At 44.7% G+C, this 23,488-nt stretch overlaps 5 protein-coding genes across 7 annotated transcripts; 3 read left to right on the plus strand and 2 right to left on the minus strand.

Annotated features, from left to right (window-relative positions):
- Nucleotides 1–181: 181 nt before the first annotated feature.
- Nucleotides 182–3,485, plus strand: LOC105570573 (NADPH:adrenodoxin oxidoreductase, mitochondrial). 2 transcript variants are annotated; one of them, XM_012027883.1, is made up of 5 exons: nucleotides 182–399; nucleotides 726–1,091; nucleotides 1,264–1,530; nucleotides 1,909–2,124; nucleotides 2,289–3,485. In XM_012027883.1, exons 2-5 carry the CDS (start codon nucleotides 972–974, stop codon nucleotides 3,117–3,119), a joined length of 1,434 nt encoding a protein of 477 aa, XP_011883273.1. In that variant the 5' UTR covers nucleotides 182–399; nucleotides 726–971; the 3' UTR covers nucleotides 3,120–3,485. The 2 variants fall into 2 exon arrangements, with proteins under 2 accessions (XP_011883273.1, XP_011883274.1); XM_012027884.1 differs by having other exon boundaries at nucleotides 1,264–1,482.
- Nucleotides 3,486–4,715: 1,230 nt separating this feature from the next.
- Nucleotides 4,716–10,138, plus strand: LOC105570578 (testis-expressed sequence 2 protein). Its single transcript, XM_012027892.1, has 7 exons — nucleotides 4,716–5,100; nucleotides 5,216–6,428; nucleotides 6,523–6,900; nucleotides 7,028–7,199; nucleotides 7,268–7,749; nucleotides 8,013–8,085; nucleotides 8,197–10,138. Exons 1-7 carry the CDS (start codon nucleotides 5,052–5,054, stop codon nucleotides 8,524–8,526), a joined length of 2,697 nt encoding a protein of 898 aa, XP_011883282.1. The 5' UTR covers nucleotides 4,716–5,051; the 3' UTR covers nucleotides 8,527–10,138.
- Nucleotides 10,139–10,272: 134 nt separating this feature from the next.
- On the minus strand, nucleotides 10,273–13,392 carry LOC105570577 (meteorin-like). The gene is made up of 3 exons (XM_012027891.1): nucleotides 12,958–13,392; nucleotides 11,525–12,095; nucleotides 10,273–11,407 (listed from the first exon to the last, which is right to left on the minus strand). The coding sequence occupies exons 1-3, from the start codon at nucleotides 13,050–13,052 to the stop codon at nucleotides 11,198–11,200; spliced, it is 876 nt and encodes a 291-aa protein (XP_011883281.1). The 5' UTR covers nucleotides 13,053–13,392; the 3' UTR covers nucleotides 10,273–11,197.
- A 1,084-nt stretch (nucleotides 13,393–14,476) lies between these two features.
- LOC105570579 (UPF0547 protein C16orf87-like) lies at nucleotides 14,477–16,175 on the plus strand. 2 transcript variants are annotated; one of them, XM_012027893.1, is made up of 3 exons: nucleotides 14,477–14,658; nucleotides 15,212–15,400; nucleotides 15,617–16,175. In XM_012027893.1, exons 1-3 carry the CDS (start codon nucleotides 14,608–14,610, stop codon nucleotides 15,845–15,847), a joined length of 471 nt encoding a protein of 156 aa, XP_011883283.1. In that variant the 5' UTR covers nucleotides 14,477–14,607; the 3' UTR covers nucleotides 15,848–16,175. The 2 variants fall into 2 exon arrangements, with proteins under 2 accessions (XP_011883283.1, XP_011883284.1); XM_012027894.1 differs by lacking the exon at nucleotides 14,477–14,658 and adding an exon at nucleotides 14,714–15,005.
- Nucleotides 16,176–17,053: 878 nt separating this feature from the next.
- On the minus strand, nucleotides 17,054–22,447 carry LOC105570581 (monocarboxylate transporter 12). Its single transcript, XM_012027895.1, has 7 exons — nucleotides 21,595–22,447; nucleotides 20,741–21,006; nucleotides 20,435–20,578; nucleotides 19,997–20,295; nucleotides 19,095–19,780; nucleotides 18,419–18,639; nucleotides 17,054–17,319 (listed from the first exon to the last, which is right to left on the minus strand). Exons 1-7 carry the CDS (start codon nucleotides 22,002–22,004, stop codon nucleotides 17,141–17,143), a joined length of 2,205 nt encoding a protein of 734 aa, XP_011883285.1. The 5' UTR covers nucleotides 22,005–22,447; the 3' UTR covers nucleotides 17,054–17,140.
- Between the last annotated feature and the right edge of the window lie 1,041 nt (nucleotides 22,448–23,488).

Genomic DNA, 23,488 nt, shown 5'->3' on the forward strand with positions numbered 1-23,488 from the left:
GTAATATATACATATATGTGTGTGTATGTTTGTGTGTGTGTGTGTGTGTGTGTAATACATCCAATAATTGAAAATTTTTGTGTATTGTAACATACACAAAATTTACAGTAGAATAAGATAGTATAATAAACAATAGGGGGTTCCATTTGAAAAATTGAAGGTGACCTTCAAGCAACTATTCAAGGTCAAACCAATGGTACCATCTTATGGCCCCCTCAAAACCATACAACTTTGAAATATTTTTCTCCAAAATGCTCTTTTCCCGAAATAAAAGAGGCGTACGGGTGGTCTCAGACACCCTGTATATGTATATATGTGGGCTTTGTAAAATACGCAATGTAAAAGGGTCATAAATAGGAAATAGACTGCATGAGTGAGAAGATAAAACATAAAAAAATGGTAATTATGTGTTTGTGCTATAACTATTAGAGATTGTAAGAATTCATTTCGAAAAAGAACCACACATCTTACATTTTATAAATTATAATTTCAAACAGTCTGCCAAAACGAAATTTTGTATTGTACATTTTAGAAGAATGTGAAAATCTCGTATCTTCAAGTATAAACACCAGCAGAAAGCAAAGTTATTTATGATATAAAAAAATTGTCATCAATTTTGCTACAGTTTGTCGTAGTAACACTAACTCAAACTTTCGTTTGATTTTTATTTTTCGATCATTTTACGCAAACGGCGCAAATAAGTCTAATAAATATAATACTTTCAGATCCAAGGCATTTGTGGAAACGTGCTTGTTTTATAATAATTGGGGTAGGCGATATTTTGGAGTGGTAATTAATACATAGAACAACAATCACGATTCCGTCTCCCCCCCGAGAAAAGGACATTTTCACGAGGACTATTTATGCGACTGACCACGAGCGTGGTGCGAAGGCTCAACGACTTTTTTTGAAACGTCAGTACGGTGCAAAACTCAGTGTCACGTTTTAGATCGACATCGCCGTACATAAAGATGAGATTCAACGTTCTCAAGAGTTCCACCCGTTCACTATGTACTGTACAACGCACACCTCAGGTCTGCATTGTCGGCGCGGGTCCAGCGGGCTTTTACGCGACTCAACGTTTGCTGAAGGTAATAATCACATCATAACTAACGATAGCTTTAGTCTTATAATTTCTCTGAAGACACTGTAGGTTCTCTAATGTTATAAGCTGTTTGTAACGATTGTCTATTAGATAATTGCTATAAGTATCCCACGCGAAATAAGGAAACGAAGATGAACTTGCGCGAAATTGCTTGACAGGACTCGAGCACCGTGAGAATTGACATACTGGATAAACTACCAATCCCCTTTGGTCTGATACGTTACGGAGTTGCCCCGGATCATCCGGAAGTGAAGAACGTCCTCAATAAGTTTCACAAAGTCGCGACCAGTCCACGCGTTCAATTCATAGGCAATGTTAAAGTTGGCACGGACGTTAGCATCAAAGACCTGCGAGACAACTATGATGCCGTGTTGCTGGTGTGTATCTGGTATTCCGAATCAGTTATACTGTCGCGCGAAAAGCACGTAATTAACACTTTCACTTTTTTAATTCATATCTATCTATGAAATCAGTTGTTTTAATTATTACAGATTTATATTAGATTATACATTATTTTGTATAATGTTCAAATAAGATATAAAGAGAGAGAAAGATTAATTTTTATAATTGAAAACCATTCAAATATTTCGGACATTGAAAGTATCGAGATTATAAATTTCTAGGAAGTATATTTTAGGCTCTTGCATGTTTCTTCTTTATTGTATACCTCGATGAAATAAATGTTATAATAGTTAGTTTTTAACTTATTAGTAGCAAGTAATCATTTCTCGTATCTAATTATTTCAATGAGCGTGTGATGAATTTCTGTTTAATTATTAATTCTTAATTTTTTTTTCTTCTAGGCTTACGGTGCTCAATTTGACCGATTGCTTAATATACCTGGGGAAAGTTTAAACAATGTGATATCAGCCCGAAACTTTGTTGGTTGGTACAATGGGGTGCCGGAAGATAAAAATCTGAAGATTAATTTGGATATAGAGGAAGCAGTTGTCATAGGTCAAGGCAATGTGGCCATAGATGTTGCAAGGATTCTTTTGACACCAATCGACAAGCTCAAGGTGGTACCTAGTCTCCAACTAGCATTTTCTTTTAAATAAAAAATTGTCTACCAGTAATATGGACGACACTACAAAATGACACATAAGAGTTTTTAAAGATTGAATTATGCTTCAAAAGTATTTTTTACAAATTTGTTAATTCAAACATTTCTTGGTCATTTTAGAGAACCGATATTACATCCTACGCCTTGGAAGCTTTATGTCACAGTAAAGTACGAAAAGTCTTCATGGTCGGGCGAAGAGGACCCTTGCAAGCTGCATTCACAACCGCGGAACTGCGCGAGATTCTCAAGTTGGAGAGCTGCAAGACTTCCTGGCGAAAGCAAGACTTCGAAAACATACAGACGGTTGCCCCGACTTTAGACAGACCTCGGAAACGACAATTGGAGCTTATGCTGAAATCTTTGGGAGAACTCAACTCCGACTCGATGCACGCTAAAGAGCTGCATCCAATCTTCCTCCGCAGTCCCGTCGAGTTTCAGGGTGACAGCGAATTGGAGAGCATCAAATTTGCCATCAATCATTTGCGAGGAGAGACGATACAAAATCAGGTAGCCGAGATGACCGGTGAATTTGAGGTGATCCCATGCGGTCTGGGTTTGCGCAGCATCGGTTATAAGGCCGTTCAAATAGATGACTCGGTACCGTTTAACTTCGAGAAAGGGTGCGTGGAGAACATTAATGGTAAAGTTGAAGGAAACCTTTACGTAGCAGGGTGGGCAGCAACTGGCCCAACCGGCGTCCTCTTGACGACCATGGCAAACGCGTTTCAAGTCGCTAGATTGATACAAAACGATTTGATGTCGTCGAACACGACGGAAATGAGTCTGGGCTGGGCAGGTCTGAGCGATATCTTAAAAATGAAGGGGATCCAAACTGTATCTTACGAAGACTGGCAGAGGATTGATCTCATTGAACAAGAGCGCGGTAGGCAGCGAGAGAAAGTGCGGGAGAAAATAGTTGACGTGGAGGAAATGTTGGAAATCGCTTCATAGCATTGCGATTTACGTGAAGAATACTTAAAGAATATTCGAAAATGTTTAATACATTATTTATAAATGAAGGTCTAGTCTAATCGGTTCAATCTATTCTTTCTTAAACACCTGAGAAATTAATTTAAGTTCGTTTTTCCTGTTGCTGCGAATATTTGTAACAAATTACGAAATATATTTTTTTTATTACAATATATGTAAAGGTGTATGTTAAATTGGATCTAATCAGAAAAGTTCCAGTGTATAAATAGTTGATCATATTTTATAAATATATATTTTTATGGTTGCTTATCTTTTGTATTACCAGATGACTGTAAACTACTAACAATACTAAATAGTTTTAGTACTTTATTAATGAAGATCAGAGACGTGTTCGTACGTATTTATTCTTAACTTATCCCCCGAACCTGTTCCTGACTTCTCTGTATCATCAGACTGCAATATTTATATCTATATTCTTTCATAATTATATAGTTCTGTTTTTCATTTTTCAATGCATTAACAATACAACGATTCAGCCAACATAATGTGAACTGTCACATTACTGACAGCTTAGAGTATCGATTTACTTTCAAGGAATTGCTTATCAAACACAAAAGATTCATTAATTAATGCTTGCCGGCTCGACGTTCGGCGAGCGACTGAGAACGCGGCGACCTTCAGGTACACAATGGCACGCAAACATCGTACGTCACCGCGCCGATAGAAAAACAACAACGAACATTGAGAATTCGTTGTCCCGCCTACGAAATTGAAAATTCTGTACTTAATATTTTACAATACTCTGTTCCGTGACTGTTACTATACGTTTTGCGTATCATTCCGCGGACTTATTGGCATTGATTCAATTAACGACTAATTCTGTTCAATTGAGAAATTGTATCGGAACAAAAATCGTTGTTACTTAAATTCTAGTTACTAGGATTAGAGATTTTACCTCAATATAGTTAGTGTATACAAATGTATATATTTCTAAATTGCAAATCTTCATTTACTATGAATCTAAAAGAGAAGTGAAGCACACCGCACTTCGGGAAAACTAATCGGCGTCGTGGAAAAGAGGCCTCAACTGTTCGATATTAACGAAATTTGCACTGTTAACATATCTCTTTTAGAAAGGGATTTGTATTATTATGTGTGTACAAATATATTACGTACACATTGCAAGAAGAAATTAAGTGTCAGAGCCAAAGGATCACCGATATCAGCATACTGGGAGTCCTGAAAGATAGTAATCACGACTTCCAAGAGAAGCTTTTAGTTCTCATTCCTATAGAAGAGGAAATAACTCTTCGACGTCCGCTTGACCGCGGTCTAAGTACAAAAACCAGAAATTGCGTAATATCGAAAATACGACCCTGCGAAAGAGATCAGTCGATATGCCCATAATACATGCCTCGAAGACGTCTTAAAGACGTCTTTAACACAAGTCCTAAGACGTCTTTAAGATGTCTTTAAGACGACATAATGTTCTCTGGGATTCAAATGGTCTCGCTGGGCAACCTTGGAACATACGGTGAGCATATCTCCCGCACGCACTGCTCGCGCGTGCGCGCTCCATTTTGACCAACACACACACACCAACATCCGCGAGACGCCGACAGAGCGCCCCGCGTTACTGTATTGCAAGTAACTTCTCGGGCCTCAGGGCTGCAGCGCATCGCGCGAGCGAGCGAGTCCTTGGGAGATGTCAGACGTGACGGGTGTCGGTGGGACGTGATCGTTAATTATTGTTATTATTAATCGTCGGAAGAACGACGTCGCCCGATACACCGTGACGCACGCCGAGCCGTTTAGCATGACATTGCCACTTCGGACGGGGGTCTCGTGAAATCAATTCGTCCGGGATCCTGCTATCTCTTATCCCCCGATCGCGGAGCACCGATGCCGATAAGCTCCTGATACGGCGGCCGCTGTTGCTCGGGGCGAGTCGCGATGGGTAGCAAGTACAGTCCGGGGAAGATCACCCTGGGGATGATAAAAGGTGGGTTGGCGAGGCGCGCGAGCTTGTTTTTAAAGCGCACTACTCGCGTGTCGACGGCACGCCGGAGTGCCCCAGATGTTGCGGCCACGGCTAGCTCGTGTTTCTCTTGTCGCAGGCAAGCCGATCGCCACGTCGGTGCCGGTGATCCACTACCGAGCCAACGACGACGAGCTGGATGAGCTGTATCCGAGCTCCTCCGACGACGAGCGGCGCCTCACGCCGGAGTCCGACAGGAGGCTACCGTCGAGCCCCTCCAAGAGCAGCGAGAATGGCCAGGGGCTGGAGAACGACGCGGAGAGGCGTTCCATCGACGACAATGCGTCCGAGGGCACCCCGCCGTCCTCGGATCCCTGGAGGGTGCTGTCCGAGATCAAGGGCAAGATCACAAAGACGTTCGAGGAGAAGCTGTCCGAGATAAAGAGCGACAGGAAGAAGAGGCGTAGGCGCAAGAAGGACAATTCGAGCGTCAGCGACTCGGAGGATCTGGGCGACGTCACGCCGACCGACGAGAACGTCAACGACAGGCAGGAGAGAGAGCCGGGTCTCGGCCGCGGTAAGGGCAACGCCGCGAGATTCGTGGGCTTCTCGCAGGTGAGGACCGGCCTGAAGACGAAGAACTCCCAGGACGACAGCGTGGAGAGCGGCGTCGAGGCCGCTGAGTTCCCCGAGCTCGTGCCCGAGCCGCTCCCCTACGAGTCGCAGGACGATCTTCGCGCCGAGGACAAGGACAGCGACGCCGCGTGCCGTCGCGGTCCAGGTACCTTCGACCAGTCGGACGGATGCGTACAGGCGAAAGGGGTGAAATTCGGCGCGTTGCTCTCCCGCGTCAAGGATCACGTCTTTCAGCAGCTGACGAGGCAGTTAGCCGCGCTGCTGATCCTCGTGCTAGCTTCTTGCTTTCTCATTCCGTTGCCCGCCCACTTGGCCGGCTTTTTCATAGGAGTCTTCGTCACGGTGGTGGTGTACAAGCTAGTGCAGAGGATCAGGGAAGTTCTGGCGACGCCGTTAGGCAAGGAACCTGTACACGTGGTTGTGCCGGTGCTGGAGATACCGGCGGCGGAGGAGCACGCGGTCCAAGAGAGGTTCGAGGGTTGGCTCAACGAGCTGCCGTACGCTTACGATCCTCACAACTACCATGTGGCGCGCACCAAGTCGGTGTTCTTCAGTCTGGAAGGTGGAGTGCTGCGTGTCATGGACACCAGGATGAAAGTACCAAAGAGGGCGGTGTGGGACGAGCCGAAACGGAAGTATAAGTTTACCAGAAAGCGCGTGTACAATCTTATCGGTGCGAAAGTCGAGTTGTTGCCGGAGGGACTCACTCGGAGAAGGTGCGCGACTGCGTCGTAACATGATTACTTCACGCTTTTATATACGCGCGCACGCGCACACACACGTGAAAGGGAAGTATTTTCTGTTACGCAGGAGATGGAGCAAAAAGTATCCGGTTTGCATCACGATGGATCAAGGCGCGTTGGTGAACAGCGCGAGTCTGAGCGACTGGACGGACCTCGGAAAGGAGTACCTCGAGGACGAGAAGAAAGTCCAAGTGGAAGGGGCCAATCAGGAGGCCGAGGAGAGTACCTTGGGCGAGGAAACGAAAAGCGAGGATGAAGATTCCAGATTGGAATATTTCAAGGACAACGAGGAGGACGAGTTTAAGGTCGACGAAGATGAGGACGACGACGATCTTTCACAATCCAAGTCCATCAGGAGTATTTACGAGGACTGCCGCGACAACGAGGAGGCTGCCAAGTGCAAGCTTTATGTGTTCGCACGTGCCGACCGAGAGAAAGAAGACTGGTAACACATTTCTGAAGTGCCTTTCCATTTAAATAAGCTCCAATCTTAAACTTCTTCACTTTAATACAATTGGGAACGTGGAGTCTGCTTTTTCATTATTGGCGTATCTCAACGTGGGATTTTTCAGGTTTCGTAGATTGACGTCAGCGGCATTTCTTTCGAAAAAACGGCATTCGCTTAGTTCCATAAATGATTCCTGCGCGAGTGCAATCTCTGCGCAGCCGGATGCGACGGAAACAAAGTCGCCAGAGGCGTCTCCCGAAGTCACTTACAGCACCTACATGAGCGAGTACCTGAACGTAAGCCAATGTCGCGATCAAGATCACTCCGGAGTCCTTAAAATCCTAATCGAGCGATTGCCTTTCAGACGGATCCTGAGGGCTCTCCGAGGGAGAACGATGTCCTTTGGGTAAATTGTCTCTTGGGTCGGCTGCTATTTGACATGCACAGTTGTCCAGAGACAATCAGTCTCATTCAGGACAAGATACAGCGTAAGCTCTCCAGCATAAAGCTTCCGTACTTCATGGAGAGTTTCCTCGTGACGGAAATGGTGATCGGACAGGATGCTCCGACGATTCATAAAATCTCCAAGCCGACGCTCGACGAGCGGGGGCTCTGGTTCGATTTAAACATCACCTACAAGGGCAGCGTGACGATGACTGTGGAGACAAAGCTGAATCTAATGAAGCTGACACGTGCGAGCAGCGTTCTTAGCGATATTGTTGACGAGAAGTCCGTACCTACCAGGTCGCCGATGTTCGATAGCGATGTAGAAGATAGCCCGGAGACGTCCACCGAAGACGAGGATATAGGAAACATCACGTCGAGCATCGCATCTAAAGAGACCACGTGAGCAGATCCCTAATTTAAATCAGGGCTCCAGTTCGTGTCGATTTCGCTTTTTACCTCTGTTTTAAAACGTATGGTTATTGGTACTTAATATATCTTATAAACACATCTCCGTTTAACATTAAGAAATTGATATCGCAATCTACATGTGTTCTTCATCGGTAAAATAAATTTGTAGAAATTTTCCGCCCTAATAATTATAAAAGAAAAAATATATGTGTAAATTGCTGACGATGGAGTTAATAGATTTTTGCATATTACAGGCCAATACAGTCTTCTGGCAAGAAGTTTCTTAGCATGGTCGATAAGCTGACGGCCAATAAATACTTCCGACACGTAAGTGACACGTGTTAATTATATTCAGCTAAGCTGTTGATCCGTCGCTATTAATAGTTATGAAAACAAGGTGCTCGCGCTGATTAAACGAATCTATCTTCTTCGCCGCAGGCTACGGAGTTGTCTTACATACGAAGGGCGATGGAGGGTGTCTCCAACACGGAGATTCGCTTTATGGTCAGCGTATCCGGCATCGAGGGCTGTCTCTTAGTGAACATCCCTCCGCCGCCCTCAGATCGACTCTGGTATGGTTTCAAGACCGTGCCGAAAATCGCCCTCACTGTGCAGCCAACCCTCGGCGAAAGGACTGTCAACATTGTATACGTGAGCAACTGGATCGAGAATAAGCTGCTTAGGGAATTCGAGAAACTAGTCGTTCTACCAAATATGGACGATCTAGTCCTGCCACTCTGCCCAAATTATCCCTTTACTACAACGTAAACGAATTCTTGCGCCGGCCAAATCTCCAGCTTTTACATATTCTTTTTGTCGTTTTTTTTTCTTAGTATATTTTGCGAATAATGTTGTGAATAATTTCACGCTGTTGCGTGTTAATTGAGAAATATATTCCAAGTATATTTTTCTTCAGTACAGCGATTTATCGAAAAATTCGTAGATAGAAAGTAACGAAAAACAAAGAATGAAGACTCGGATAACAATGTAGATTTAAAAAAAGCTGTTTTTACACAATTTTTTAATATTATCATTACGTCATTTGTCACAAAGAATAACTATGTGCATCTACAAAAAAAGCGGGAGAAGTTATTGTGATATATATATGTTACTTTACTTTTATAAAATCCAATGACATAATAAGAGGCAGGAGAGACGAAGTTTATTATGAGTGAGCATTATATTTTTATTACAATATGTAAAGCGAGCGAAAGAGGTGTGTGTATAGGGAGATAATTTAATTAATGTTAAGTACAAACCTCGCTGTTTATTTTAGTTACCTATATAAATGTAAGCGTAAAATATCGAGTGAAATTGATGCTGCAGAGGAAAGAATACGCAACAATGTGATCGTTGAATTAGTCATTTAATATAGGGCAGCTGATGGAAAATATTTTCTTCAACTATTATTAAAATCGCAAAGCAATTGAGTTACAATAAAATCAAATAATCGATAAATTTGGGCAAAGTATCATCAAAAATAAAAATATATATTATATATGAAACGAGGCAAAAAGCTTACGAAGCGATTTTCACGCCTTCGTAATTAGATTATAATCTAATAACTAGGTTTGTAAACAAAAAAAGTGTAGTTATACGATCGACAAAATGTGTAAGAAAAGAAAGCGCCATACGGCATGTTAATTATATTTGTAAAGAATGGTAGAACGATGATCGCGTGTAAATTTCACGCGAGCTAAAATATTCGTTTTGTGTGCTGTCGATCGACTGTCGGCTCGATAATACAAAGTTGTGCTATGTCAGTTACTCGGTTTACAAATAAATATGTAAATTTCATTTCTCCGTAGTCCGTTGCAAACCGAGAAACTTATAGTTAATGACTTTTCAACGAATATAGCAGAAAGATTTACTCTCCTCTGTCTCCGATTGATCGGCTAACAATGAGTGAATTGTTCTACCCGTTCAACGACACTAGCAAAAAGAAAGCGAGATGTTCATTAATATATAATTGAGTATACAGTTTGTATCTACTAGCCAGCTTGATCTGTGAGCTGTGTTATTTTGTTTGATACTATACAAATATATACGTGAACGTTCGTGTATTTGCGTGTCTCAGGGAGATTATAATATATAGATTAAATTCTGGATCCACAATGTGATTTTGTTACGGTAGAGATGATATTTTTAAATACACGAGAACCCTTTTATATCAAAACGAGATACAAATTACGCTACAAAGGCCAATTCTTATGTGTTTAAATGTAAAGCTAATATGCAATAAAGCAAATATATTTTGTAAAGATTTTCTCAAACGACATTCTGTTTGATACTCGTACCGTTGCCGAACTCGCATTGTTCCAGAATTAAATCACAGAGGTATATTAAAAAAGTTTTTGCAAAAATAAATTATTGTACATTATTAACTGTTTCTCTCTTTCTTTTTCTTTCTCTCTCCTAGAAATTCTTTTCTAAATAAATTAAGAAAATGGATATTTTGAAGTATTATGTGAATTGTATCAACGCTCAATCGTATAAGTTATATGACTCTGTCGATTTAGATTCATTATAGACAATGTTTATTACGTACGTAATATACTTTATATATTAAAAGTACAGGAAGATGCATAACTTATTTCTAAATATCTTTATTTGTATCGCACATATGTTTCATTATATTGATAAGAACAGTTGTTCCAATCGGCGTTGGAATTTATATATAAAAATACTTTCATTTAATAAATCTCTACAAAATTACGTTATAATTGTAATATAAACAAGAAATATGCTCAACTCGGCGGCGAGTCAGTGTACTCGTCCAATAAAATTCCAATATATCCTAATCACTGCGCATTTTCTCTCGGCAATAGATTTTAACGGAATGTGGTTCCCATGTCAGAACAAAGGTGTTCGAAATTAAATTACAAGAAAAATCGAAGGGAAATTCAAGCTTCAAGTAACATATGTATACACATGATAAAATCTTGATTTTTGCATAATGTCAAATATTTTTTATTTCAGCAAAACTTTAACTCGTCATAAAACGAAAAAAAAAAAGAAAACGACAATGAAATAGAATGAGAAAAAGAGGAAGACTTGCAAGGAAATGTTCAAGGGAAAGTGAACGATGCATGGGACACTCTACATGTAACGGTTTTTCTACTCTCTAGAACAAGTATTAAGGCAAGTGTGCTTTCGGTCTCTTCGTGCACGCTCCATGGTCCTCTTAATACAACAAATAATATCACAGTTCGGAGATCGACAATCTGACGGTACGCAGTACGTACACGGGGAATGATGTTCCCTATTTACAAAGGTGTCCCTCGTACAGAACCGGCAGTGTTCTACATACGGTATTATTCTACCAGTGATCGCGTTGGATTTCCAATTTCGCCACGGAATACTGTACTCCCGTGTCTATTGTGCGTTGTGTACGTTCCTGCACGGCTTTCCGAAGAAAATCGCCTTACATCGCAATTCGCTAACTGTGGAGAACGCAGGGCGCGTTGTCCATCTCGCGTACAATCTCCATCCACGTCTCCAGTCTGGGCGCGCACACCAGGGTGAGGTCTCCGAGACGTCGTTTGGCCATTATCACAAATTCGCCGAGGCCGTGTCGCGCGTCACACGCCATTGGTATTCTCACGCGTACACTCTTCCTCAGGAATGCCGTTACGTCGACGTCGTTACCCTGTCAATAAGCAATTGTTACGCTGTAATTTTGGACCTATGGATCCTACGTCAGACTCGACAGAATATATTAAAAAACCGGAGCCGATAAGCCTGCCTCCCGTCTTACAAGTTTTACCTCGGCTTCCTGAGGTACGTAGCGCAGAATCTTGGTGGGCCTGAGTATCAGCTCGGCAGTGTCCAGCTCCAAGTTCTGCTCGACGGCGGTGACGGTACCCTTGGCGACCAGGTCGCTCTGACAATAGGCCTTGGCCAGCTCGTCCATGGAGCAAGGTCTGCACTCCTCCTCCTCGTCCGGCGCGCGCAGCGTGCCGCCCTTCACCGAATTCGGCTCCAGGTCGTACTGCAGCTTGACCTTGGCCCGTTTGAAGGAATAATTGTCCTCCGCCTCCATGTAGAGCGCGGCCGTGTGCTTCGGCGAGCGGAAGCACCGGTGCGAGAGCACGTGCTTGCCGTCGGACTGCGAGTAAATCTGCCTCAGCTTGCCGTTGGCCTCCAGGAAGACCCGCACAGGCCCGGAGATCTTGACGCAGGCGCGGAAGCTCAGGTGGCCGGGCGAGTTGGCCTCGGTGAACGAGCTCGGGAAGGTGAAGACCACTCTCAGTGCGTCGCTCGGATAGCGCCACAACACCGTTCCCCGGGTACAGCGCAGGTACACCGGTCGGACGCCACCGCCTTCCCCTCCGCCGCTGTGCAAAACATTCGCATTTTCATTAACGCGTCTGGTTTTAATATCAATTGTGAGAGAGCATATTTTCAAGTATAGGTAAACAGGAGAGACGACTCCACGCGTATCCAGTAAACACTAACGTTATCTCAATAATACAATTTCAACAATGCCATCCCAGGCAGCCAGGCCTGTAGAGAACGGATTTCAGGAAACTCTGTTTCCAAATTTTGTCGACAGAAAGACTACAGATGTGTTATATTTATTGTCGAGTAGGAAATTATAATATTGACGTAACGTTGCTATCAATTAGTGTTAGTGGGGTATTCAGTGCCGTATGTTTAATTGGAGCAGTTGCAAGACACTGAATGTTATCTTACACAGTTAATAGAGATAAGAAGCAGAGGCGCGCGAGTCACGTTCTTGCGTGGTCGAATCGAATCGCATCTTTTCGTACTCGAATTCAAATCAATCGTTTCTCGGCTCATTGGCGCATCGATGTGAATATGAAGCCACGAACTGGAACATACTTGAAATGGCGTTATTTTAAGAATAATTTTATCATTACGTTACAAACTTTGTTGCGTTTACTCGAGGAGAAAAGTGCCACCGAGTCGAGTCATCGACGACACGAGATCGCCGAATTACTCGAGTCTCTCCGAAGCGATTCGCACCAACACCCGTAACGTTCGAGGTGTCGAAATACGCAGGAAGGTGACGTGAATAAAAGAAAGCCGAGGATCACGCGTCGCGGCCTCGGAGCGATTTATCGCGGCCGCGAAACGGACCCCGTGGCGACACCGGTCGCTCGTTACGGCACTGGCTTGGTGAAAGTTCGCGGAAGGCGGACGGAGACCGAGAGATCGTGAAAAATGTATACGAACCTTCCGGACCAGTCGCACTGATCCGCGGCGGTATGCTCGTAGGCGGCCGCGCTGACGCAAATCAGAAGGAGAGCCGCGACCGCTGCGCGTGCCATTTTCTCTCTTTTTTCTCTCTCTTTCTCTCTCTCTCTCTCTTCTCTGCCTCTCGACACTCTTTACGCTCGTTCGTCGACCGGCGCGCGCGACGCCGTCACATCTTCCTCGCCTCGCGAGCGCTTCTTCCGCGAAAAGTCGGAGCTCAGGCCGCGCGGCCGCCTCCGCCCGCCCGCATTCGAATTAAGTACTCGTAGGACGGGGCATCTCAGTCGGGGCGAGGCGTTATCGTCGCGCTCGAGAGTCTCCCCGGGGTCCTCGGAGGGACACGCTCGGCGCGTCTCTCGCGTCCCGGCCGTAGCGGAGCACGGCTCTTCCGCCTCGGCGTCGCTCCAGATGGTCCAGAGCCCCAGCTCCCGCGCGGCGCGGCGTCGCGTCCACTTCAAGACGGGGCCGCTCGGGGGGGAATCCCACGGGGAGACACGGACGCGCGGCGAAAAGGTACGCGGAGGGCGCAAGGTGGTTCCCCCGTATGGCGGTCACAAGTCCCGCGGGGACCAGCGGTGTTGGAAACAACGTAAACAACGTTCCCGCCGAGACTTCCCTCGCGCTTCGCCGCGCATTCCTCCGTCTCGACGATGACGACGAGCGGGCCGTCCGACGAGTTCCGGCGCTTACCTCGCGAGAACGTGATCTCGGACGCGACGGGACTCTCTCGCGCACGCGGTGCAGCACGACGCCTGGATGCGGGGTCACGTCCAATCGCCGAGAGCACTTCCTCTATTCCGAGATATCTCCTCGGGCCTCCCACTCCGTCGGCGCATGCGCGGGGCACAGAGAACGCGCGCGGTTTTCCGCTTTTATTATGTCTACGCGCGGAATGCCCGGGCGAGAGCGTTCACCGGTTACGATATCGCCCGCCGCTATCCCCACTAGGCCCCGAACTGCCCGCTCGCTTGTCCACCGTCGAGGCCGAGTAGTCCCAGTTCTCTCCCTCCCCCCCCTCCACCTCACTCATTCCTCGCGCCGCGCGTCTAGAACGGGACTAATGGAATTGTAAAATCGAGCGGTCTACCTGAACCGAGCGCGACTGTCACGATTGGAAACAGGTTTGTGCCGTTTTCACGATTCTACGACGCGGAAACGGTGTGTATTGTATACAGCTTACATTTTACGTAAACGTAGATTACTTTACTTTAGGCGTGAACCGCCCAGCCCTGCTGGAGTTGAGCAACGAACTCGAGGGACGCGACCGAATGTCGCGGATTGAAAATGATCTCTGTTCGTCTGCTACTTTGTCAATTTGAATTTAAAAGCCCTGTCATATGTCGAATTAAAGCTTACGCGTTCTATTGGGAAAAAGAAATTTAGCGTCGGCAAGAGAACTCGCGCGTTACCGGCCGTCGGTAATTATCGACCGCGCGCTGCAATTGTCGACACGGAAGATCCCGTCATCCCGCAAGTTATCCACGGGGTCTTGACAATAATATGTTGAAGTGGCGCTGAGTGCGCGCATCAAAAAGCCATAATTGCTTGTTTCTTTGTTACGATTGTCATGTTTACATTTCCTAATCGGAAGTAATAATCCGTATCGCTGAGAGCGACTCGACTCGAAATATGGCCAAGACTAAAACGATTAGCAAAGGATGCCCCAAGTGCGAACAGCAGGTATTTAGCTTCTGTCGTTTGTGCCGCAATTATGTGTACACACTGTATATGTTTTTTTATTTGTTTATTCACACGTATATTTACAATATGCCTCTCGTGCGTTTATAGCGCTACGTCTCCTTTGTGCACCGCAACGTTCCCCGCCCACCACGAAGAAAATTGGCCTCTAGCTTTGCTGTTTATCGAACGTCTCTGTAGTCTTTAAATTTTACTAAGCTCTCTCATTGATTAAATTTAACGTTGTAACGTGCAGAGTGTCGAGATGAGATACGGGGAAATAATTTTTTTTGGCAGACAAAGGCACACATGCTGCACGAATGCGTTCCATACATTTTGATACACTAATTGTGAGAGATGTCCGTTATTAAATAATTTTATATTTATGATTTGCTACATTTTTCTAAATTTTATTAATGACGTGTTGAAGGTGTCTCCTAAATGTGAAAAATTTCACGTCCGCTTTCACCGGCGTTAAATTAATTACCTGTAAATTGCACATCGAGTCGAAAATATCGCTACTAATACATTTCGCTTACCTTTTTCTTGTAACAAGGTGCCCGTTGCCTGCAAAGCTTGTCCCTGCGGACATTCCTTCTTCAACGCACGGCGCAACTCTATCAAAAGCCCACCTAGCCCCGACGGTGGAGTGATGAAGACAAGGAGAACGAATCGCATTAAACGCGAGAAGCCAAATTATTATGACGCCTTGGAGTATGACAAACAGATGAAGAAAAGTGCCAAGGTAGAGCAGAATGTTGCCTCATAACCTTTCTAATAATATGAATTTATCGCGTCGTGATTTTGTTCAACTGGTATTATTGCTACGAGATATTGACGCTTAGCATAATTCATTAATCTATGTAATAATATTGTATAACAATGTATGTATCTTTGATAGCACATTTGATAGCCTTAGTGCCGTGTGTAGCTAATTGTGAAAGCTATTCTGTTCTTTTAGATCAGACGGAACACAGACAATGCAAACGACATCGACTGTCGACAGTTGAATAAAAAGAAGAAACGAAAAGGAAAGGGAAAGGGCAAGAATGGCAGTAGCAGTGGTATGGGCGACGACGACGACGAGATGGACGGGATCAATGGATTATCGCCCGAGAAACAGCTCACTTGTTCCCTCATATTACAAGAACTGAACAACAAGATGAGAGTGGTAGCTTGGAAGCCTACGTGAAATCTGCAATATATGTAGATGCATGTATCCCTTTGACGATCTCAATGACCATTAGTCCGACGTGATTTATCACGCACGCTGGTGAGGTGCAAGCGGGGTGAACCTAGACGGTGTAACGTGCTGCGTGCATTGATCCTATATGATATGGAAAATTAAAGTTACCAAATTTACATCGAGTTTAAGTCTCCATACAGAAATAACTGCCATAAAAGTCTCCGATCGACGTAATTTTTCCTAGCACTCTTACGCATCATATTTTTTTTTGTCGTGCTTGAGAATTGTAATGTTATCTCAAAGCTTCTGCATATGGAATATATGAATTTGCAACTGAATTGTACGTCCTACTTGTACTATTTGTACTCCACATTTAGCGCTAAATATAATCGTCTGATTCTCAAGATTATTCTTGGAATTCTGAGCGATCGCTGCATAATCGTTGCATCAGACTTGCGGTCGGACTGCCATATAGCGCTTAGTATGCAAATACAGATTTTACACTTTAACAAATAAAATCTTCCGAGATTACTCATAGCAACCATTATATATTTATACATATCTATACTCATTTGAAACCTGAAAGAAAACTAAATACGTAAAAGTCATAAGTCAACGTGTAAATAGGTGGATTTATTAAAAAGATTTATACGTACATGTACTGTCGAAAATTTATATTATAGATTATTTGTCGTCGTTTTTCTAAATATCGTGCATACCCATTCAAAATATTTGATTTACTTTTTTATGTAGCAAGTCGCCCCTTCCTTTATATGTATATGAAGTTTACATTATGAACATTGAATTAATAAAACGTGATTTTGTATAAAACTGTAATAATATGTAAGATGTAAATAATAAAGATAGTACAAGGAAACTCCTCGAAGGCTGTTTATTTAGCATATTTATTGTTCGTGAGAAATACGTGACTCATGAACATTCTTGTTAACACGTTGATGAGGCATATGTGATCTAAAACTCTCGCAGAATGTTATTTAATTTTATTTGAAAGAATACTTGTTGCAGAACGAAGTATTCAAGTGCGACGAGAACTTCAAGAATAACGCGAAAATGAGGCGTGGATAAATAGAGTGTAAGCTGGTCGATTTCTAATTTCTATATTTATTTAATTAACTTTAGTCGGTAACACGATATAAAAAGTATTGGGGAGTCAATTTTGGAGATGTTCAATAAATCGCAGTATTTTCTCTATTTTTTTTTAGTGACAACTGTTACGATTTATTTTTCCTATTACACATTAAATCACTTTATAGTCAACGATCACATTTTCAAAATAATTTACCCTTTCACGGTAGTGTCCTCCTGACGATTATTATTCTCGGCGTTCACGGGCAGCTTTGTTGGGTTTGTTTGGTTCTCGTTGAAAACCAAAAGTAGAGGTAAACCGCCTATAACCATACATGTACCCATACACAAAAAACACACGGTGTAGCTTCCGGTTACGTCGCGAAGATAGCCTGGAACAATATCACCAATTATACAATTAGCATAATATAAGTGGCAATTAAAGTCACAGGAATTAATTATACTGTCAGAGGGAATCGCATGGGCAGAAATAAATATCAATGTGCGTACAATTCACAGTTCACAGTTCAAGTGACAAAGTCTTTAATTAATTTCTTCCCAGCTTTCTTTTGTAAAATGTGATATTGTAATTTGTCATCGTCTTTGCAGCACAATTCAATTTAAAGTACGTTTCAAGTTGAAGAGGGAATTTGCTATTTATCTTTATCCATCTGGTTCAGCTTGCGCGAATGTTATCCATTCTTAACATATTGCACGATAGAAAGTTCCTTTTAACTCGAATGCTATCGGTGACCTGACATTTTCTCGAGTGAAAAATCGATTCCAAATTAGCAAATGGCCGCAGTGTTTTATCTATTTTAAAATCATTCGTGTAATCAATGTGGCCACATCGATTACAGGTTTATAGATTATCTCTCGCGATGAAAAAAGAAAATACATTGAGATAGAACCGTATCTGAACATTTAAATAAAAGAATTTAAATAAAAATTCTAAAGAAACAATTCGAAGGCGATAATCTTCAAAGGTAATGATTTTGCTATAATTAGAAGAGGAAAGAAGCATAGGGGGATTCAAAAGCACAAGATAAAAATAAAAAGTTACAACTGAACGGAAGATCCTGCCAGGTGATCGAAAATGTCAACATTTATTCATCCTATGTTATACACACGGTCGCTATTTACTTATTAAAAACAAGCAACCCTGACAAGACCTAGCGTTGGTAGTGCACACATGTGCAGGTGTGCGCGTGTAGCCTCTATATTTTTATCTCCGCACTCTTAGGCGTAATTATGCGGATAATTAACGCAATATATAGCGCAATACATGGCGCAATATTCTCTCCGCTGTCTCCTGCAGTGTCTCACGGAGTGAGTTGCACGTGTACTTTTCCACGGTGACGTACACAGGACAGTCGATAGATTCGAATTAAAGGGAAGAGAAGAAAAAGGGAAATCAGCTCGGCAAATTAAAGAGCAGGCCTTTGGGAAATGGCTGCAACGTGCAGTTTCCGGGGCGGGAGAGCTACGTACCTGCGAGGGGCGGAATGGAGATCGCCCCGAAGCTCTGGAACATCCTCACGAGACCGTAGGTGGACGATATTTTGTCGATGCCGTATTGATCGGCTAGCAGGACGGGAACCAGGAGGAACCAACAGCCTAGGCACAACCCGTACATGCCGACGGAACACGCCAGTACGTAGAACGAGTGAGCCATCGGAATCGCCAAGACTGCCACGCCAGCACCCACCACGCTGCTCGATGACAAAAAGAAAGACGTTCGATAATTCAATGATTATGCTTCTCCGTTTTCGTCGACCCCAAGCGCAAAAGCGCCCCCGTCTGAAGATATTTAAAATCGCATCGGGATAATTAACTGTCCGTTCGTTAAATATTCAGACCTAAGTGACTATGACGGTATCCCAAAATACGTCCCAGGATCCCGAAATATGTCTCCCAAAACGACGTTTGCAATCTCGGAACATCGCGAGGTGAAGCGAGTAGAAACGATCCACAAATATCACCCGGACCCTCGTAATTTATTAATCGGGATGAGATATAAATGAGTTTTATTTCAAGCATAATTAATCGTGCTTTCCAACTATCAGGATGTCTCGGAGTGTCTCAGCATCTTACGACACGGGTTCGAATTCTGAAGGCTCGTGCATGATCGAGACGCGCGTGTCTCCTCTTCTAAACACTCGCTCACCTGCCGATGTACCCTTTTCGCCGGTCAAACAGCTTGAGATCCGAGAGCCAGCCGAGGCCGAGCCTGCCGCACAGGTCGAGAGCGGCGGAGATGGCCACCAGGTAGCCGGCCTCCGACTTGCTGTAGCCGGCGGCGTGGACGTAGGCCGGCAGGTAGTACAGCATGTACGGGCTGCCGGTGGACATGAGGCTGACGGAGAAGCACATCATGATAAACTGCGGATTCTTCAGCAGCGACAGGTCGAGGTAGCGCGTCAGTCTCTGCATGAACGTGATCTTGGATTCCGTCGACGCCGTGAGGGATGGGATCAAGGATGGGATCCTGTTCGGCGGTGACGGCGGCGGCTGTTGCTGCTGCTGCTGCTGCTGCTGCTCCGACGGACCCATCGCCGTCCCGGACGACTTGAGCGATCTGAGCGACGACCTCGCGACCACCGCCTTGTACACGCATGTCGAGTCCGTCGACAGGTCCTCCACGCTGTGCAGGATGCTGGAGCTGCGTATCTTGGAAATGGGCTTCATACGGAGACCCTCGCCCAACACATCCTTCTCTTCGTCGCTGTCGGTCAGCTCGACCGCCACCACGCCGCTGTTCTGGTGGAACAGCTCGTTCAGCATGTTGTGCCGGGCGGTCGAGTCGTTGGCGAACAATAATTCCAACTTCTGTTGCTTCGACTTGTCCTGATCCTGCGATAAAGGTAGCCGATGAGTCATACCTTGCCATCGATTTGTTGCAAATCGATTAGTTTGCTATGAGTAAATCTCCGAATGAGAAAACTAGGGACGTTTGCAATCTTTTATAAGAAAAACATGTAACTGTATACGTCGTAAACAGTCCACATGTAATAATAATAAATATTAATATCAAGTAGTAGGTGTACAACATATATCACTCGATTGTACCTGCTCTTTCAGTTCCTTCTCAAATTTCTCCGCCGAGACGTCTTCCTCGGGGGCATAATTCTCGTCCAATGGTCGGTACAGTGTCGCACTGACGCACACGTGTAGCATGCAACCGCCTAAGAGCAATATCGTGCCGTGAAAGCCGAAGTCCTTCACCAGAAATTCGATCAGAAGCGGGAACACGAAGCTACCCGCGGCAGTGCCGGACACGCAGATCCCGTTCGCCAGGGCGCGATGCTTGTCAAAGTATTGCGACACCAGGATTATACCCGGCGTCGTCGACAAGCCACCGCCGATACCTGCAAGGACGTTCTTCATGTTGGTCTCTCAGACAAGCGCAACGTTGGATGTCGCTTGGCGACGCAGAGCGTAACGTGAGATGAAGGATCGACTGAGGGATGGGTGAGGTGGGAAAATGATGGAAATTGAAATGCAAACCTGTCAGCACTCCAAATGTAAAAAAGAGGTGTATCAATCGCGTGGCGAAGTAACTAGTTGTAAGTCCTAGGGCGCAAAAAAGTCCTCCCACGAAAACCACCGTTCGACAGCTGTACTTCTGGCAGAGCATACTCGTCACCGGAGCTGCGAAATCGAAATATCGATTTAGCGCGTCTCAATTATACGTGATATCCGCGCGAGCGGGCAAGGTCGGCTGACAATGAATCATTAAGCATCAATCATTTTCGCTCCCTCTATCCGAGTAAACGAAAGTCGCGAAGAGCCTGAGCGATGATGAGGACTCACCAAGCGCTAGACATAGGCACGTCAGAATCGCTGGTATCCAGGACGCGACCGAGGCGGATGATTCCTTGAAGGTCTCCATGACCTCGACGTAGAGCACGCCGTAGGACTTGACCAGCCCGGCCACCCAGAACTGCACGAAGAAGGCGCCGAACACCACCACCCAGCCGTAACCGCCGTCCAGCGGGACGTACGTGGTGTTCCGGGGTTTCCTGGACTCGTTCCTCTGCCGGGACTTTCTCCTCTTCGGGGCCGCATACCTGGCGGATCTGGAGTAGCGATGGAGCCATTATTCGGGCGAATGATCACATTACGAAAATGCGAGACTACCCGCTACGCGATAAATTTCATCGAGATTTCAATTCTTGTTTTGTTTTAATCTTAACATATTTGGCAACTTGTACTGCAATGGGGAGGTGCATAGAAAGATCATAACAATCCTTGTTTACCAAACAGAAACAACTGGTAGTATAAATTTTACATGTGGAGAGAATAATCTTACGAACGTAAGAAGAGTGGCTATATCAGCATACAAAATTCAACGTGCGCGAACTAAAGTTGAATGTATGTTTTCGATTGTTTTATTTCCTAAAGAGTAATGATTTATAGAATGTCTATAGGACACTTGTATATCTATTAAATTGATATTACTACATTTTTTCAACTACACATTTACGTTTCCTCAGAGATCGGGAAACAGCACGTTACGCATGCAACAGCTTAGGCACTGCGATAAACAAGAAGGGATGAAACGCGTGTGAATTGTCGACAACACAAGCAAGCACGTACACAGTCGGCTCTCGTCTTCCCGATACCTGGTTAACAACACCCCCGACAATATTCACGCCGACACCGACCTGAGCTCCCTGGATTTGGCGATAAGCGGCCGGGCAGTGAGGCTGGATATCGTCAGCAGGTTGTCGTTGTCCTCGTCCTCGACAACGGTGCCCTCCGGGCTCTGCAGGTGCGGCGGCACGATTGGCGTCGACGTCGCCGTCGCCTGCACCGCCAGGGACGCCGGCCGCTTCGGCGACGGCGCCCCGTTGGCGACGCTGCCGCTCAGGTCGAACACCGGTGCCGAGTGGATGGAGAACAGCGAGCCCAGCTGAGTCGCCGGCTGGTCATTCATGTTCTCGTCGATGAGATTGCCGCCGGTGACGGCCATCTCCTGGGACGCTGCCGTCGGGACGCCGCCGACGTCGACGTCGGCCAACAGGCTCGACGCCCGACACGCGTCCTGAAAGCTCCATTCCCGTGGTAGCGACATGTTTCCTCGGCGGCTTCCTCGGCGGAACCGGGGGGACCGTAATACATTGGATTATGTTGCTTGGTTGGTCGCGCGTGATTTATCCGAGCTGGTCTCTCTGGTCGTCCGACGCCCTCCTCTCGAGCTCTTTCCTCGCTCGCTGTCACCGCCTGGTGTTCACCCTCGCCTGCGCCTCCACCGACTGGAGAACGAGATTTGTCTACCTGGACGTGATGTCTACCTGTCGTAGGGGCGCTGTTAAGATGCAACCCCTGTGCCTTTCTTTCCTTGTGACTGTACCGCGAGCCCCTCGGTACGAGGACTTCGGTGCCTCTTGCTCTGATTTTCAAGGGCGAGCCTGGTAAACTTGAACTCGGCAAATAAAAATGTCAATGCTCGACGGTCAGCGTCTCCTTGTCTGGCTGCCAGAGCACTTCTCCCGACTTTCTAATGTAGACTGAGACTCTCTCGGTGAACACGAGTGGGGTGCGCACGCAGACTGGCGGAGGGTTGCTACTAACTGGAAATTTACAGTGGGATCGATACATCGGTGACGCTGACGCGCAAAGGCATCTTCGCGGAAATCACCCGCGGCCCACGTGCGAACGTACTGACAGGGAAAAACCACGCGTGTGATGAACGCGGGACAAGGGCCATCATTTTTGAACGAAACTGGGTTACATGAATAATGGAGCTGTACGAAGTCTTCTGATAAAATAGAGATAGACCGATGAGTTGTTACATTTCAAGCACTTTGCATAGAACGTTAACAGCCGAAATGTTGGGTGAAAAAAACATCTGAAAAAAGTAAAATCCATTTTAATTCTTTCAAGTAAAATTTCACTACTTCACGAAGAAACGAGAAGTTTCTAACGAGAAGAGTAGAACATTGATTCACTACGCTTATAATAGAGCGCGTATTTATTTTGACATCCGAAAGAAGTCTGACCTCGTTAAGAAATTCGCAATTGCTTGTTAAACCTTTCGTTATCAAAACTGATTCTACAGTCACATAGAATACTCATTCATGTTTCCACAACAGATATTCAAAGCTTTATGACAGAAGAGGGAATATCAAATTACTACTCTTAAGACTTTATATATGTAACCGGATAAATCATAATTAGTGTAAGAAAAAAATTAATTAACCAGCAAGAAGTATTTTTGTAAGAAATTCGCATCGCACGGTTTGATGTGATATTTTTAACGTTTTATTATCAGAAAATATCTATAAGTGTATTGTCTGAGATACTTTTAACGTTCTATTATCAGAAAATATCTGCGGAATTCTTCAGAATTGCAGACGCGATGTTTCGTGGCGTAATCGACAAGGAACTTATATTTCAAAGAGATACAATATATCATAGAGTTATTCATAGAATTATAAATACTTTGTTGTCTCGAAAATCGTAGTAGTCAGCTCGATTACGATTAATAATCGTAAAACGTACACGCCGCCGTACCGTTTGTTATTTCAATGAGCCTGGAATCTCCTCGATTTAAAG

This window comes from Vollenhovia emeryi, unplaced genomic scaffold (genome assembly GCF_000949405.1).
Source record: "Vollenhovia emeryi isolate VEMERY1.0 unplaced genomic scaffold, V.emery_V1.0 DF939120.1, whole genome shotgun sequence".
NCBI classification, from domain to species: domain Eukaryota; kingdom Metazoa; phylum Arthropoda; class Insecta; order Hymenoptera; family Formicidae; genus Vollenhovia; species Vollenhovia emeryi.